The sequence below is a fragment of the Rana temporaria genome, chromosome 10, assembly GCF_905171775.1.
Source record: "Rana temporaria chromosome 10, aRanTem1.1, whole genome shotgun sequence".
NCBI classification, from domain to species: domain Eukaryota; kingdom Metazoa; phylum Chordata; class Amphibia; order Anura; family Ranidae; genus Rana; species Rana temporaria.
The window spans coordinates 18,994,394-19,013,133 of NC_053498.1; the positions used below are offsets into that span (position 1 = coordinate 18,994,394).

Here is an 18,740-nt window from a genome sequence, read left to right on the forward strand (position 1 = left end):
TGGAATGCCACCATTACAGAGCTCCCAACTGTCCCTGATTTCAAGGGACTGTCCCTGATTTGGAGCAATCCCCCTCTGTCCCTCATTCCTCCTCATTTGTCCCTCATTTTAGTCTGATCTATAGAATTGTATATAAAATGCACTTTTTATCTATCAAGTGTTTCCAAGTGTTAAACATTTCATCCGATTTCTAAATGGCTGCATTTGTAAATTCCAAAAGCCAATATAAAGGAATAATAGTGGTAAAAAAAAAAGCTGTGGGATGAGAAGCGGGTCTGGCGGCAGCTCCTGTGTCCTCTATATGTCTCTTCTTCCTTCCTGCTAGGCGTCCAATCGGAGCACTTGTGCCTTCAGCCAATCAGGTGACGGGTATTAGACCTGTACCTCCTGATTGGCTGAGAGGCGGTGAAGTGATAGAAAAGCGAATATTAATTTGCTTTTCTAACACATCTGGGTGGACTCCGAGTGCAATGCTCTGCGTTCCAAGTCCACCTTTTTAGAGCCCCTGGCATAAATCTATCCATTCTACACAGAGGGGGTGGCGTGACAGAGGGGGGCGGCGCCCTGGCGCCCCTAATGGACGGGCCGCCACTGCAGGAAACGGATGTTCCATTTGCTCTGTGGGAAACTCTCCTGACTGTCTGCCGCAAGTCCTGGGCTCCCTGGAGGATCAGGATAGCCCAGGAACCATCACAAGTGGCTACAGAAGAGTGGTGGTGGTGGTGGGGGGGTGGTGGTTTGTTCCCTTCACATTGCTACAAAAGTGATTGGGCGGCTGAGAAAAAAGGCCCTACAAGGCCCCAAAACATCCTCTCCTAATGTCTTATGTGACACGGTCTTCACAATAAAACACAAGAAACACATTATTTGAGAGTGCCGATGACTTTTCACATGGCATAGGTACAGTCTATTAGCTAGAGTCAGGTAGGGGCGCGCATCTTTAAGGCGGCGTAGCGTATCGTATTTACGCTACGCCGCCTTAAGTCAGAGAGGCAAGTACTGTATTCACAAAGCACTTGCCTCCTAAGTTACGGCGGCGTAGCGTAAATGTGGCCGGCGTAAGCGCGCCTAATTCAAATGAGGATGAGGGGGGCGTGTTTTATGTAAATGATTGGTGACCCGACATGATTGACGTTTTTTTTACGAACGGCGCATGCGCTGTCCGTGTACATATCCCAGTGTGCATTGCTCCAAAGCACGCCGCAAGGACGTATTGGTTTCGACGTGAACGTAAATTACGTCCAGCCCCATTCACGGACGACTTAAGCAAACGACGTAAAAATTTCAAATTTCGATGCGGGAACGACGGCCATACTTAACATTGACTAGGCCAGCTATTTGTGCCGGAAAATGCCTTACGTAAAAACGGCGTATCTTTACTGCGACGGGCGCACGTACGTTCGTGAATCGGCGTATCTAGGCATTTACATATTCTACGCCGAACTCAACGGAAGCGCCACCTAGCGGCCAGCCTAAATATCGCACCCTAAGATAGGACGGCGTAGGAGACTTACGCTGCTCAAATCTTAGCCTAATTTAAGCGTATCTGGTTTCCAGAATACGCTTAAATTTACGACGGCGTAGATTCAGAGTTACGTCGGCGTATCTACTGATACGCCGGCGTAACTCTCTCTGAATCTGGCCCTATATCTAGCTGGTTGTCCATCATATAGAAGCTTCCAACAAGAATCCCTCGTAGGTTCACTTTACAAGAGCAGCACAAGCGATACCAAGGAAACCAAATTCCCACATCTGTAATATAAAGAGATTACCTGAAATCTTCCAGCTGTCTGGAAATCTCTGGAAACTGGTACGCCTGAATCTCCTGGAGATACTTCTTGAGTGTGTCATCTGGGATGAGGTCTGGCCTTGTCCGATCTGTGACAATAGAGTAGACATGTTTCTATATGTAATCCAAAGCCGATTCTGCCAATACCCTAAGCCCCCGTTCACACCTAGACGTATATACGCCTGTAGTGCGACGCCGCTGCAGCCCCGAGACGCCAGAGGGATGATTTAACATGCACCTCTATGGAGATGGTTCACATCTCCATGCCGAACGGCGAACGCCGTACGCCTGCCCCCTGAAAAAAAGTCCCGGACCTTTTTTTCAGGCGGCTTTCAGCGTTCGACATAAGAGATGTGAACCATCTCCATAGAGGGGGTGAAGGCTGCATTCACAATCGCGGTGTTTTGTCGCCACAAATCGCGGTACAAAATGCCGCTATTTGTCGCCGCAATTCGTGGGACAAAACGCCGCGATTTTGTACGCCGAGGTGTGAATGCAGCCTAAAAAGGACGGGTTAGGAAAGTTGAAGCAAAAAATGTCTGCGTTGCAACCACACCTAATGTTATTCCAATTTACAATGGGCCAGATTCACATAGAATCGCGGCGGCTTTACGTTACACCGCCGCAAGTTTTCATCGCAAGTGCCTGATTCACCAAGCACTTGCGTGAAAACTTACGCCCGCGTAATTCAAAGGGGCGTGTGCCATTTAAATTAGGCGCATGCTCCGTTTTGAAATTCCCGCCGTGCTTTGCGCGAAGTGACGTGATTTTTTTGAACGGCGACGTGCGTAGTGTACTTTCGTATTCCCGGACGTCTTACGCAAGAAAAATTTTAAAATTTCGACGCGGGAACGACGGCCATACATAACATGGGCTGTGTAAAGTTAGGGAAGGTAAGACGACGACTAAATTTGCGACGGGAAACTAGACTAGCGACGATGCAACGAACGAGAAAAACCGCTGTGGATCGCCATAAAACCTCATTTGCATACCCGACGCTGGAATACGAAGCGAACTCCACCCAGCGGCGGCCGCAGTATTGCATCCTAAGATCCGACGGTGTAAGACAATTACACCTGTCGGATCTAAGGGCTATCTATGCATAACTGATTCTATGAATCAGTCGCATAGATACTCTGAGAGATACGACGGCGTATCAGAGATACTCCGTCGTATCTCTGCTGTGAATCTGGCCCAATGTTCCTGCGCAGGGTTCATAGGCGTGCGCAAGGTGTGTGCCAGGTGTGACTGGGCAAACCCTAATCCTATGGGTTGGCAACCTGTCAATGGTGGGCAGGTGAGAGGTAAACCGCAATCCTTCCTTGCCGAACCTGGACAGGAGTGGTGGGGGGGTGGAATTTAGTGGAACCGAGTTGTATTTTCCTCCTGCAGCAGCTGAAAGTAGGCTTGTCCTCCTCTCCCCTTTGTCAACATACAGCTGCCACAGGAGGAAAATATAGGGTACTAATATATGCCACTCCTCCTTTCCCTATTCCTGGTGCCTGGGTCCCCCATGTGCTCCCTTGCTCCCCCTTCCTTCCATTGTTTCAGGATGGAGAGCGGGGAAGAGGCCGGTAAATATGTGAAATGCATATGTGTTGGAGCTTTGGTTTGCACACCCTAATACAATAGGCTGCGCACACCTATGGCAGGGTTTGAAATAAACAAAAATAGGAGTGGTTGTCCGCACAGACACTTGTGGGGTTTTTGAAGGTTCAGATCACATTTTCAAAAAAAATGACCGTATTTATCGGCGTATAACGCGCACTTTTTTCCCCTAAAATCAGGGGGAAAAAGTGGGTGCGCGATATACTCCGATCCCCGCTTTCTCTGAGCACCGCAGCCTAGAGCTGAGCCGAGCTCGGCCACGCTTGGCTCCGCCCGCAGCCATGCGAGAGGAGCAGAGAGAAGCCGAGACAAACTGAGAGGAGCCGAACACACAGGAAATCCGGCTTCTCTCAGCTTGGCCGAGGCGCCAAATACAAAAACAAACACCGCTGCAACCCCGGGCAAGGTGCGGATGGACTCGCAGACGGACACCTGGACGGAGACGGACACCTGGATGGAGGCCGCAGACGGACACCTCCAAAGCCGCAGACGGACACCCACAAGGCTGGACGGACCCCGCGCAAGGAAGCCGCAGACGGACACCCACAAGGCTGGACGGACCCCGCGCAAGGCCGCAGACGGCCACCCACAAGGCTGGACGGACCCCGCGCAAGGCCGCAGACGGACACCCACAAGGCTGGACGGACCCCGCGCAAGGCCGCAGACGGACGCTGGACAAGGCCGCCGATGGACGCAGGGCAAAAATGTACGTTTTCTTTTTCTTTCTTAAACTACCTTTCTAAGCTTGGGGTGCGCGTTATACGCCGGCGCGCGGTATACCCCGATAAATACAGTAATAGGTGAACTAACATTATTAGGCTGATATTAGGTCCTCAGGGGGACTATGGGAAGTTATTTTAAAAACAGATTTCAGGCAATTGCATAAAAACTTTACAAGCAGACCAAGTCTTTACAAATATAAAATTACCTGTTGTACCACAATGATTTCTAATTAATTATAAATGGTCGTTATTGAGCACACAGAGTGCGGCAAATTTGCTAAAACTGTGGCACGCAGAATCTGGTGCAGCTGTGCATAGTAACCTTTAATTCTGCCTTTAGTGAACCTTTAAAAATAGAGAGCATGTGCAGAGCAGGGCGAGACAGGGTATTTTTGGATATTAAACAGTTTTAGGCACTTATTTTTAATCTTTTATATAGCTATACCTGCAAAGGGGGCCAGCCAGAAGTGAGCTAGGAGGATATAATTTTTGGACTAAAGTTCCACTTTTAATCTACTGAATGGCAATACATTTATGTGCGCATTACCCTTTGTGGCCAGGAGAGGGCGACAGAGCAGCAGAGAGAATTGTGGTCACCTCTACCGGCGGGAGGGGACAGGAAAACCGTGCGCTCACTTTTATCAGCTTCACAACATCTCTGCAGGAAGTGATTTGCCTTTGTGCAGCAACAAGAACACTACACACAGAGTTTGTTCTCACCGCAGGGACGCAGCGGCTTCTGCTGCAGGCGCATGAATACTTGAAAGAGCTGACTTTCTGCTGAACTGGTTACAAATGGTACAAAAGATCAAAGCGGAAGAGACCAAAGTGACATAAGAGGAGGAAATATGAGTAGCAGGGAACTTCCTACTAAATTACCCTGAATTGTTTACAATAAGAAAGGCTCAATAGCAAAATCTTAAAGGCTAGCGCCATCCTAAAGTATAAATGACGTTTCCCAAGGACCGAGTCAAATGGTGCTTTTAGTACTTGGAGGTGGTGGCAATGGTAACTTACACTGGTAATCAATAGATGGATAGGCTGTACACTCACTGATGTCACTGCTCCCTAGTCAATGGATAGGCTTCAAGCCGGATCATGTCACTGGTTAGCACCCCCGCTGTTGCCGTCAGTGGAAGGACTAGCACCCCCGCTGTTGCCGTCAGTGGAAGGACTAGCACCCCCGCGGTTGGCGTCAGTGGAAGGACTAGCACCCCCGCGGTTGGCGTCAGTGGAAGGACTAGCACCCACCGCTGTTGGCGTCAGTGGAAGGACTAGCACCCACCGCTGTTGGCGTCAGTGGAAGGACTAGCACCCACCGCTGTTGGCGTCAGTGGAAGGACTAGCACCCACCGCTGTTGGCGTCAGTGGAAGGACTAGCACCCACCGCTGTTGGCGTCAGTGGAAGGACTAGCACCCACCGCTGTTGGCATCAGTGGAAGGACTAGCACCCACCGCTGTTGGCGTCAGTGGAAGGACTAGCACCCACCGCTGTTGGCGTCAGTGGAAGGACTAGCACCCACCGCTGTTGGCGTCAGTGGAAGGACTAGCACCCACCGCTGTTGGCGTCAGTGGAAGGACTAGCACCCACCGCTGTTGCCGTCAGTGGAAGGACTAGCACCCACCGCTGTTGCCGTCCGTGGAAGGACTAGCACCCCCGCTGTTGCCGTCCGTGGAAGGACTAGCACCCCCGCTGTTGCCGTCCGTGGAAGGACTAGCACCCCCGCTGTTGCCGTCAGCGGAAGGACTAGCACCCCCGCTGTTGGCGTCAGCGGAAGGACTAGCACCCCCGCGGTTGGCGTCAGCGGAAGGACTAGCACCCCCGCGGTTGGCGTCAGCGGAAGGACTAGCACCCCCGCGGTTGGCGTCAGCGGAAGGACTAGCACCCCCGCGGTTGGCGTCAGTGGAAGGACTAGCACCCACCGCGGTTGGCGTCAGTGGAAGGACTAGCACCCACCGCTGTTGGCGTCAGTGGAAGGACTAGCACCCCCGAGGTTGCCGTTAGTGGAAGGTCTAGCACCCCCGCGGTTGCTGTCAGTGGAAGGACTAGCGCCCCCGCTGTTGCCGTCAGTGGAAGGATGAGCACCCCCGCTGTTGCCGTCAGTGGAAGGACGAGCACCCCCGCGGTTGCCGTCAGTGGAAGGACGAGCACCCCCGCGGTTGCCGTCAGTGGAAGGACAATGTATAAGGCTTTGTGGTTAGTAAAAGAAAATACATATAGGAGGAGGAATAGTGCCCCGTTGTTGGTGTCAGTGGAAGGACTAGCACCCCCGCTGTTGCCGTCAGTGGAAGGACTAGCACCCCCGCTGTTGCCGTCAGCGGAAGGACTAGCACCCCCGCTGTTGCCGTCAGCGGAAGGACTAGCACCCCCGCGGTTGGCGTCAGCGGAAGGACTAGCACCCCCGCGGTTGGCGTCAGCGGAAGGACTAGCACCCCCGCGGTTGGCGTCAGCGGAAGGACTAGCACCCCCGCGGTTGGCGTCAGTGGAAGGACTAGCACCCACCGCGGTTGGCGTCAGTGGAAGGACTAGCACCCACCGCTGTTGGCGTCAGTGGAAGGACTAGCACCCACCGCTGTTGGCGTCAGTGGAAGGTCTAGCACCCCCGCGGTTGCTGTCAGTGGAAGGACTAGCACCCCCGCTGTTGCCGTCAGTGGAAGGACGAGCACCCCCGCTGTTGCCGCCAGTGGAAGGACGAGCACCCCCGCGGTTGCCGTCAGTGGAAGGACGAGCACCCCCGCGGTTGCCGTCAGTGGAAGGACAATGTATAAGGCTTTGTGGTTAGTAAAAGAAAATACATATAGGAGGAGGAATAGTGCCCCGTTGTTGGTGTCAGTGGAAGGACTAGCACCCCTGCTGTTGGCATCAGTGGAAGGACTAGCACCCCCTGCTCTTGGTGTCAGTAGAAGGAATGGTGCCTAATCATTGGTGTCAGTAAAAGGAATAGTGCTTAATATCAGTGTTAGGTACAATGCCCCCAAGGGTCAGATAAATACAAGCAAAGGCCCATCTGGCCCTCGGACCAGTTTGGAAACTGCCCTTTTAGTGAATGCATGAGTGAGGACACTGGCCACTAATGAAAGAATGGGCTAAATACCAAGTGGTGTCACTGGTCACTAATGATTGGGCAGCATACCGAGTGAGGTCACTGGTTTTGGATAAATGGATAGGCTGCCTACCCTTTGATGTCACCGGTCTCTAGATGATAGACAGGTAGCATACCAAGCGATGTCACTAGTCTCATGTGATTGGATAGGTGGTATACAGAGTGATGTCACTAGTCTCATGTGATTGGATAGGTTGCATACCGAGTGATGTCAATGGTCTCTAGTGAATAATGAGTAATGCCACTTCTACTGAGGGATGGCACTGGTCTCTAGGTGATAGGTGACATGCCAAGTGATGTCACTGGTCTCAAGTAAATGGATAGGCAGCATACAGAAGGATGACTCAGATTAAATCTCTAATAAATGGATAGGCTGCACAGGTAGTGATGCAATTGGTCTCTAGTAAAAGGATAGCCTGCATACTGAATGATATCATTGGTCTCTAGTGAATGGATAGGCAGCATACTGAATGATATTATCGGTCTCTAGTGAATGGATAGGCTGCATACTGAGGAATGTCATTGATCTCTAGTGAATGGATAGGCTGCATACTGAATGATGTCATCAGTCTCTGGTGAATGGATAGGCTGCATACTGAGGAATGTCATTGATCTCTAGTGAATGGATAGGCTGCATACTAATTGATGTCATCAGTCTCTGGTGAATGGATAGGCTGCATACTGAGGAATGTCATCAATCTCTAGTGAATGGATAGGCTGCTTACTGAGGTAAGTCATTGGTCTCTAGTGAATGGATAGGCAGCATACTGAATGATGTCATCAGTCTCTAGTGAATTGATAGGCTGCATATTGAGGATGTCATCGTTTTCTATTGAATGGATAGGCATAGGCTGCATCCTGAGTGATGTCATCAATCTCTAGTGAATGGATAGGCTGCTTACTGAGGGAAGTCATTGGTCTCTAGTGAATGGATAGGCAGCATACTGAGGATGTACCGTATTTTCCGGCGTATAAGACGACTTTTTGCATCTAAAATCATGCCCCAAATGTCGGGGGTCGTCTTATACGCCGGGTACCTGTGTCAGACGTCGGTCATCCATTATTAAAAAATCGCGCCTCCTCCGACTGTTCCGTGATAGGCGGAACACTTATTTTCCCAGCAGAGCCTCTGTTTAGTGTTCAGCCTATCACGGATGCCTTCTCATCCTCAGCCTCGGACGAGAGGACATCCGTAATAGGCGGAACACTGAACAGAGGCTCTGCTGGGAAAATTACTGTTCCGCCTATCACTGAACAGCCTGAGGAGGAGGCGCGGCTTTTGAATAATGGATGGCCGCCGTCTGACATAGTCTGCAAACAGGAGAAGGTAGGGAGATCTTTGAGGCAGGGAATGGAATGGCACAGGGAGGCATGTATAGATGGCACAGTGAGGCATGTTACTAATGGCAAAGTGAGGCATGTATAGATGGCACAGTGAGGCATGTTACTAATGGCACAGTGAGGCATGTATAGATGGCACAGTGAGGCATGTTACTAATGGCACAGTGAGGCATGTATAGATGGCACAGTGAGGCATGTTACTAATGTCACAGTGAGGCATGTTACTAACGGCACAGTGAGGCATGTATAGATGGCACAGTGAGGCATGTTACTAATGTCACAGTGAGGCATGTTACTAATGGCACAGTGAGGCATGTTACTAATGGCACAGTGAGGCATGTTACTAATGTCACAGTGAGGCATGTTACTAATGGCACAGTGAGTCATGTATAGATGGCACAGTGAGGCATGTTACTAATGGCACAGTGAGGCATGTATAGATGGCACAGTGAGGCATGTTACTAATGGCACAGTGAGGCATGTATAGATGGCACAGTGAGGCATGTTACTAATGTCACAGTGAGGCATGTTACTAACGGCACAGTGAGGCATGTATAGATGGCACAGTGAGGCATGTTACTAATGTCACAGTGAGGCATGTTACTAATGGCACAGTGAGGCATGTATAGATGGCACAGTGAGGCATGTATAGATGGCACAGTGAGGCATGTTACTAATGTCACAGTGAGGCATGTTACTAATGGCACAGTGAGGCATGTATAGATGGCACAGTGAGGCATGTTACTAATGTCACAGTGAGGCATCTTACTAATGGCACAGTGAGGCATCTTACTAATGGCACAGTGAGGCATGTGTAGATGGCACAGTGAGGCATGTTACCAATGGCACAGTGAGGCATGTTACTAATGTCACAGTGAGGCATGTTACTAATGGCACAGTGAGGCATGTTACTAATGGCACAGTGAGGCATGTTACTAATGGCACAGTGAGGCATGTTACTAATGGCACAGTGAGGCATGTTACTAATGGCACAGTGAGGCATGTTACTAATGGCACAGTGAGGCATGTTACTAATGGCACAGTGAGGCATGTATAGATGGCACAGTGAGGCATGTTACTAATGTCACAGTGAGGCATGTTACTAATGTCACAGTGAGGCAAGTATAGATGGCACAGTGAGGCATGTTACTAATGGCACAGTGAGGCATGTATACATGGCACAGTGAGGCATGTTACCAATGGCACAGTGAGGCATGTATAATGGCACAGTGAGGGGTCGTCTTATACAGTGAGTATATCCCAAAACCAAAATTTTAGCTGGAAAATTAGGGGGTCATCATACGCCCAGTCGTCTTAGGCCGGGTACTAACGAGCAAACATGTACGATGAAACCGGTCCGTCGGACCGTTTTCACCGTACATGTCTGCCAGAGGGCTTCTGTACGATGGCTGTACTAACCATCGTACAGAAGTCCGCGCATAAACAATACGCGGGGCGTGTCCGCGTCGTCGCCGCGACGATCACGCAGCGACGTGGGCGGGCCTGCCATTTAAAGGCTTCCACGCATGCGCCAAAGTCATTCGACGCATGCGAGGGACGGCGGGCGCCTGGACATGTACGGTAGGTCTGTACTGACGACCGTACATGTCCGAGCGGGCAGGATTCCAGCGGACGGTTTTAAAACACGTCCAGGAATATTTGTCTGCTGGGAAAAGGCCCGGCGGGCAAATGTTTGCTGGAATTCGGCCCGCTCGCGCCTACACACGACCGAACATGTCTGCTGAAACTGGCCCGCGGACCCGTTTCAGCATACATGTTTGGTCGTGTGTACGGGGCCTTATACGCCGGCAAATACGGTAATTGGTCTCTAGTGAATAGATAGGCTGCATACTGAGGGAAGTCATTGGTTTCCAGTGAATGGATAGGCTGCATGCTCAGCAATGTCATGGCCCTATAGATTGGTGTTGCATTCACAGTGAAGGATAGGCTTAATTTTTCCATGCCTTTGAAGTAACCTCCATCACTGGAATTATACTCTAGTTTCCTAATAAAAAGGTGGACACCGCTCATTACATCAAAGGACAAGCACAAATGAGTTGAATGAAAAGCATTTTTTCGGATTTAGGTTCCCACTGACTGATCAAAGCAAAGAGCTGCCAGTTCCCGGGATCTTCCGCACTCTGCCGCCGCCATTAGCACAGGACTCACAACTTCCATATACATTCATGAAGTTCAGAATCAGAATTATTTTCTACAATTTATACCGATTTCATGGAACCACTGGACTGGAAGTATAGAGAAACACAACTCACCCAGTTCAAAGGAGACGCTGTTTGGGATTTGGACACGCATAACCTAAGGGGGGGGAGAAAAAAAATAGAAATATTCATTGTAATCACAGGAGCTCATAGCAATTCCTGTTCAGCTGAGAGCTGCAGACATTCAGGAATGTTGAGTCACTCATCAACAATGCTGTAGGAGATTTACTCTGTGGCTGCCGTTTGCCCTCAGACATTCTACGGGACGGACAGGAAAAAGCGCGCCCAGTTGGTCAGAACAAACAGCAACCACCGAACTGCTTTCCTCCATTTCTTTGCCCAGTTGGTATAAACTCCAATATGCACATGCCTTCTACATTAATGTAAGAATGACATCACTCCAGGCAGCTCTCACCTGAGTCCTCCAAATAGGGTCTCCATCCTCTCCATGGAATAAGGAGTGTGTAGGCCAAGCAACCCAATTCCCATATCCAGCAAAATATATGGCTCCTGCCAGATAGGGATGAGTCCGATGTTCGAGTCGAACATTGGGTGTTCGCTGCAAATTCGAAAGCCGCGGAACACCCTTTAAAAGTCAATGGGAGAAATCAAAAGTGCCAATTTTAAAGGCTTGTATGGAAGTTATTGTCATAAAAAGTGTTTGGGGTCCTGCCCCAGGGGACATGTATCAATGCAAAAAAAAAAAGTTTTAAAAACTGCCGTTTTGGGTTCCCCCCAAAAATCTATACCAGACCCTTATCTGAGCACGCAACCTGGCAGGCCGCAGGAAAAGAGGGGGAGACAAGAGAGCGCACCAGGCCACATGCCCGCAACATGGGGAAGATGCTTTGGTGTCCAAAGCACCAAGAAGGGTTTGACAAATTTGCTTGGAATCTAGGAGCCAGCTAAAAAAAGTTAGGAGCCAGAAAACGCGCCCCTTCCCGACGAGCTCGCGCGCAGAAGCGAACACATACGCGAGTAGCGCCCGCATATGTAAACGGTATTCAAACCACACGTGAGGTATCGCCACGATCGTTCGAGCGAGATCAATAATTCTAGCCCTAGACCTCCTCTAACTCAAAACATGCAACCTGTAGAGTTTTTTTAAACGTCGCCTATGGAGATTTTAAAGGGTAAAAGTTTGTCAGCATTCCACGAGCGGACGCAATTTTGAAGCGTGACATGTTGGGTATAAATTTACTCGGCGTAACATTATCTTTCACAATATAAAAAAAAAAAATGGGATAACTTTACTGTTGTCTTATTTTTTAATTAAAAAAAGTGTATTTTTTTCCCCAAAAAAAGTGCGCTTGTAGGACCGCTGCGCAAATACGGCGTAACAGAAAGTATTGCAACGATCGCCATTTTATTCTCTAGGGTGTTAGAATAAAACATATATATAATGTTTGGGGGTTCCAATTAGAGGGAAGCAGATGGCAATGAAAATAGTGAAAGATTACACATTAGAACAGCTGTTTAACTTGTAATGCCAACGGCCACCACCAGATGGCGCCAGCTCACAGAAGGAAGAGCTTGGGACTTCACAAGGCCGCAAAGCCGCGGCCTCGAAAAGGATCCTGTGCCTCCGTGCACCCCCACCTCCCCTGCCGCGGCCGGTAATTGAGGCCGCCGCTTTGCGGCCTCAATTACCGGCCGCCGCGGGCGCCAGGTCACAATTCGTCGCAATTGCGACCTGGCGCCCAGATTTTGTCAACCCCTGCCTTATCTCCACAACCCTTGCCCAGTGGTTGTGGGGGTATGCGGGCGGGGGGCTTATCTATATTGCAGGACCCGACAATTCATTATAGCCGTGAGTAGTTTTAAATGCCTTTTTTTCCATGGACAGTTCTAAACACGGGAAACATGCTACAGGCATACTATAGACACCCCCCAGGTACGAAATTTAAAGGAATATTTCACTTTATTTTAACTTTTTTTTGCATTGATACATGTCCCCTGGGGCAGGACCCAGGTCCCCAAACACTTTTTAGGACAATAACTTGCATATTAACCTTTAAAATTAGCACTTTTGATTTTTCATGTTTGTGTCCCATAGACTTTAACAGTGTTCGAGTGTTCAAACTCATTTTTTGCCTGTTCGCATGTTCTGCTGCGAACCGAACCCGGGGGAAATTTTGTTTGGCTCATCCCTACTGCCAAACTCTGCACCTCTCTCAATGTGTTTTATCCTCCCAAAGGGCATAAGCAAAGGAGGGTGAAACACAGGAGGTGAGAGGTGTGATGAGCTTATAGTTTGAGTATGGAAAATTTGGGTTGCATGCCTACACTTCGAACTGGTCATTCATGCTGGTTCCTAGGCTTTGAAGCAGATTGTATTCCGATTACCTGTCAATGATGCTGCCAATGTGGGATCAGTACATGCAACTCTTTCTGGATCTGCATAGCAAGGGCAGCCCTACACCAAGTGTCATGTATATGAGGGCCAGTATATCACACTTTCCCTCCTTAGCCAAGGGGAACAAGATGCTGAGTAAGCGTATACAGCACACAAGATGGATAATCTAGCACTGAAGTGATTATGAATATATATATATATATATATATATATATACACACACATACACACATGAGGGTTCTTCAAAAAGTTTCTGCACTTTTTGTTAAACTAAGTTATATAAACTCACCGGACACTTTATTAGGTACACCTTGCTAGTACTGGGTTGGACCCCTTTTTGCCTTCAGAACTGACTTAAAGTGGAGGTTCACCCAAAAAATAAATTTTTAACATTACATTCAGCCGAGTTGTCCTAATGACAATCGTCTGTTTTTTTTTTCCCGTACATACCTTATTTTCACCGCCGCTTCCGGGTATGTCTTCTACGGGACTGGGCGTTCCTATCTGAGTGACAGGCTTCCGACCGTCGCATACTACGGGTCACGAGTTGCCGACGTTCGGCTTCTTTCGGCAACTCGTGATGCGCTGTATGCGACGGTCGGAAGCCTGTCAATCAGATAGGAACGCCCAGTCCCGCAGAAGACATTTTGATGACTTTTACTTGGACTTTATTTTAGTGCTGCACTAACTTATATACATACCCGCAGAAGACATACCCGGAAGCGGCGGTGAAATACGGTATGTACGGGGAAAAAAAAAAAAACAGCCGATTGTCATTAGGACAACTCGGCTGAATGTAATGTTACAAATTTATTTTTGGGTGAACCCCCGCTTTAATACTTAATGGCATAGATTCAACAAGGTGTTGGAAACATTCCTCAGATTTTGTTCCATAGTGATCAAATAGCATCAAGCAGTTGCTGTAGATTTGTCGGCTGCACATCCATGATGCGAATTTCCCATTCCACCACATCCGAAATATGCTCTATTGGATGAGATCTGGTGACTGTGAGGTCATTGGCGTACAGTGACCTCATTGTCCAGTGGTGAGATGATTGGAGCTTTGTGACATGGTGCATTATCTTGCTGGAAGGAGCCATCAGAAGATGGGGACACTGTAGTCATAAAGGGATGGACACGGTCAGCAACAATACTCCGGTAGGCCACGGCATTTAAATGATGCTCAGTTGGTACTAAGGGGCCCAAAGTGTGCCAAGAAAATATTCCCCCACACCATTATACCACCACCAGCCTGAGCCGTTGATACAAGGCAGGATGGATCCATGCTTACATGTTGTTTATGCCAAATTCTGACCCAAATGTTGCAGCTGAAATGGAGACTCGTCAGACCAGGCAATGTTTTTCCAATCTTCTATTGTCCAACTTTGGTGAGCCTGTGCGAATTCTAGCCTCATTTTCCTGTTCTTAGCTGACTGGAGTGGCACCCGGTGTGGTCTGCTGTAGCCAATCTGCTCCAAGGTTCGATGTGTTGTGCGTTCAGAGGTGGTATTCTGAATACCTAGGTTGTAACGAGTGTTGTTTTAAGTTACTGTTGCCTTCCTATCATCTCAAACCAGTCTGCCCATTCTCCTCTGACATCAACAAGGTATTTTTGTCCACACAACTGCAGCTCACTGGAAATTTTCTATTTTTTGGACCATTCTAAACCCGAGAGATGGTTGTGCATGAAAATCCCAGCAGTTTTTAAAATACTCAGATCAGCCAAACCATGCCGTGTTCAAAGTCACTTAAATCCTCTTTCTTCCCCATTCTGATGCACAGTTTAAACTTTAGCAAGTCTTCTTCATCATGTATTGATGTCCAAATGCACGGAGTTACCAAGCAATTGTACAGGTGTACCCAATAGAGGGGCCAATGAGTGTATATAGACATAGAGTGGAATAATTAGGACCTCGATCAGGTTTTTATTTCTTATTGTATCCCTACTGGGAAAAATGAACCGTCTTTTTGTCCTGTTGGCTAATGTTAGGGTAACAGAATGCTATGGGAAAGCCATATTAAAGGGTAAGGGTAGGGAAGGTTAAATCTTCCATGTGGGACACCTGTTCTGATCCCAACTTTCAAAGATGGGATTTCTCTTCACTTTGGACAGACGTTCTTTAAATTTTGGTTGTATCTTTGGAATAACTGAAGGTAAATATCTGCAATGGGACACAAACTAAAAAGGCCTTTAAGTAGACATCGTTGTCCCCAAAACATTACAAAGGCAGGTCCTTGCAAAAGAAGAGGTTTACTCACCTCTCCAGTGCCCAACGTCCCCCCTCTATCTTCTCTTCATGCACACACTACAGCCTCATACTCATACAGTAAAACATTGGTTTGAGAGTAACTTGGTTTGAGAGCGTTTTGCAAGACAAGCAAAAATGTGTAATATTTTTTGACTTGATATACAAGCAATGTCTTGATATAAGAGTAGCGTCATGTCACAACTGAGGGAGCTGCGGTGGCTCAACGCGATTGCCACTGCGCTGACAAGCCATTCACCTCTGCAGCTAGGGGTTCGGATCCCGGTCTCGGCTACATGTGAATTGAGTTTGGTGGTCTCAGCCCGGCTCCCGGTGGGTGTGCTATGCGAGGTAAGCCTGCGCTTAGTACGCCCACCCCCCTCCCACAAAAACCACCACACTTACACGCACTCGAAATTGGGTTAACATGCACGCACTTTGACCACGCGGTCTCTAAAAAAAAAAAAAAGAGAGGCGAAGGACTAACGGGGCTGGTTGAGCGGGCTAGATCCTCTCACTCCCTTATAGGGAGTCCCTCTGCCCCGTTGGGCTTCAAAGCGGAGCAGGTAGGGCGGGCTATGTGGGAGGACCCCCTCACACACCCGCCATTGCCACCCGGGGCACGGAGAAAGGTGGCAGATTGCCTCTGGGGGAGGCCTGCCTGCTCCCAACTCCTGCAGTCCGGCCCCTCTCTCGAGTACACGCACAAAAAATACACTAAAAAAAAAAAAATGTCACAACTGAGTATAAAAGAGAAGAGAGGTGCCTGTAAGTGTAGAAATATGGTTACATTTAATGAAGGTACATTTGGCAACATATTGCTACACTTATAGGCACCACTCTTCTTGTTATTATGCCCCGTACACACGACCAGGTTTTCAGACAGGAAAACCTGGTAGTTTTTCCGATGGGCAAACCCCCGGCAAAAAAAAGAGAGAACCACCTCTCTTTTCCTATCGGGATTCCTAACTGACTTTTTCCCGTCGGAAATCCCGAGCGTGTGTACGGGGCATTACTCTGGAGCTCCTTCTGGATTTTGCTTCCAATCCCCTTGTGGAGGCTTCCATTTGTGGATGGACATTTTATGGTTACACAACTTATCACATTGCTATAATCTTTTTATATGGACTATAAACTGAAGGACCTATGAATAAATGGTTATGGAACGAATCATTTGAGTTTCCATTATTTCTTATGGGGAAATTCACTTTGATATACAAGTGCTTTGGATCACAAGCATGTTTCTGGAACAAATTATGCTCACAATCCAAGGTTTTACTGCATTTCCAGAAGTTCTGGTGTCCCAAAATGTATGCTGTGGTTCTATTCTCTGAACCCTACATTATTACGGGACTCACTAGTAATGTAGTGGTCGGAGGATGAAACACAGCTGCATCAAAAACCGAGTCCGAGTCTGTAGTGTGTACATAGAGAGAGGATAGGAGACATTGGCCACAGGAAAGAAGCAAGTATAGCTCTCCTTAACAGACACCTGCTATTTAAACCTTTTAGGTGCTTATAGGGCCACTGTAACAATTTCTTAGTCTACCCAAAAACATTTTACAAATTTGGCCTTCAATATAGTTTAACTTTAAACCATCTTCAATGCACCCCACAACTTGATACTCACCCACCCCACAACTTGATACTCACCGCTCCTTTCATGAGGAACGTATTGTAGAAATCCAAGAAAAGCTTTTTTCCCTCTTTGGCATTGAGGTTTCTCAGGATCTCCACGTGCAGGTAGCAGAGCTACAGGTGAACAGAAGGAACAGGTATTAGGAAGAGATACGGAAGAAGTTCAAGTCAGTTCTTTAGCCAAGCATTCATTTTTGGTCCCACAGATGATGTCAAGACATCTAGAGCAGGTATGTACGACATTGAGATTCACAACATCAGCACCACAGTCTGTGCATGACTTCCCAGAGACTTTACAGTCAGAGATGTATTCAGGTGATGAGATGCTATTGATTTGCACACACCTGATGTTATATGATCCATTTCAGGAGAAATAAAACCAGACTGTGCTACTGTCAAGGCTGAGCTCAGCCCTTCCTTTTCTGTGCTGGCAGCTAGTTGCCAGCTCCTATCTCTACACAGTGATCCACCTGTTGATGATCCTGCTCGTCAGCTCTGCCTACTTAAAGCCTTCCAGTTCATTTGCTCTGTGCCTTCGCCTGTGTTAACATCACAGAGACTTTCTCCTGCGTTCCTGTTAAAGACTTGCTTGGCTGAAGTTCCTTTTGACTACTGATCCTGCTTGCTGTACCACTACGTTTATCGCTGGCTTTCTGACATTGGCTTGGCCGACTACCCGATCCGGTTACTGAACTCTGGCTATGTTTTGATCACGATTTCTTGGTTTACCTTTTTATTTTTATTATTAAACAAGTGTGATTTAACTGTACTTCTGTCTCGGTCTGATTCATGGTTTTATGACAGGTCCTGGAGGCATTGAAGAAGACCTTCAGTCTAGAGTAGACACAAGTCTTTCTATACTTTCTAATAGCAGTATTGTTTGAAGTTCTAAAGCAGTGGTCTCCAAACTGTGGCCTGTGGGCCGGAGATGGCCATCAGCCTGCCTTTATTCGGCCCGTAGGGCACTATTCCTGTCATTGATACAATACTTTATTCCTTCTACTGAAATAAAAAATGAGGCACCATTCTTTCCATTGACATCAACAGTGAGACATGTTTCCTCCCTGGTGGAAAACTGCATGGCAAATATGACTGGGGATGTTATGGGACAATCATACCAGATGTGGACATAATCACCCGGGTGGACTGCAGTCCCTACCGGGGAGCAACGAACTGGCCTGAAAATTCTAATGAAGGCAGCTTAGCACAATGGATGGATATGTTAGGTAAGATAAAACTATTCCAAAAGGTAAGTAGCTCCATGCCAAAAGGAATAGTTATATCCCTGTATGAACAACTTGAATATTCAGTACTGTGATAGTTGTAAGGCTGAAGTGTTTTGTTTGTGTTAATTGTGAAATAGTTTCAAACTTAAAAAAAAGTAACTAACTGTCATACCTTTACTTCTCTTTAGTATTGGATTAAATGGGGGAAGGGCTAGAACACCAATCAAGTTTAAAAGTCCAACCAGGGTTCATACTATTGGGAAAATCCAAATACCTCTGACAGTATCTAGTTGTTGACTGTGTTACCAATGGGAATATTTAGACTCATTCTCTTTTCTGGGGTCCACTGTCACCTTTTAAGAAAGTGAGGGGAATCACATTTTTTTTTTACTATAACAGAAATAGGGGGAAATCTCCCAATGGTAGCATTTGTTCTGGTAACAACTGTATGAGGGGATCTCCCCTTCATTTTGGGGAGATGTCAGACTACT

The 18,740-nt window shown here is 47.8% G+C and overlaps 1 protein-coding gene across 4 annotated transcripts in view; it reads right to left on the reverse strand.

Annotated features, from left to right (window-relative positions):
- Nucleotides 1–18,740, reverse strand: part of ARHGEF1 (Rho guanine nucleotide exchange factor 1) — a 191,090-nt gene that overhangs the window by 87,506 nt on the left and 84,844 nt on the right. For all 4 annotated transcript variants that reach the window (XM_040327329.1, XM_040327332.1, XM_040327331.1 and 1 more), the window contains exons 5-7: nucleotides 17,039–17,137; nucleotides 10,838–10,880; nucleotides 1,773–1,878 (exon numbers count right to left, since the gene is read on the reverse strand). In XM_040327329.1, the coding sequence (XP_040183263.1) occupies nucleotides 1,773–1,878; nucleotides 10,838–10,880; nucleotides 17,039–17,137 (248 nt within the window). The remainder of the gene's footprint in view (nucleotides 1–1,772; nucleotides 1,879–10,837; nucleotides 10,881–17,038; nucleotides 17,138–18,740) is intronic.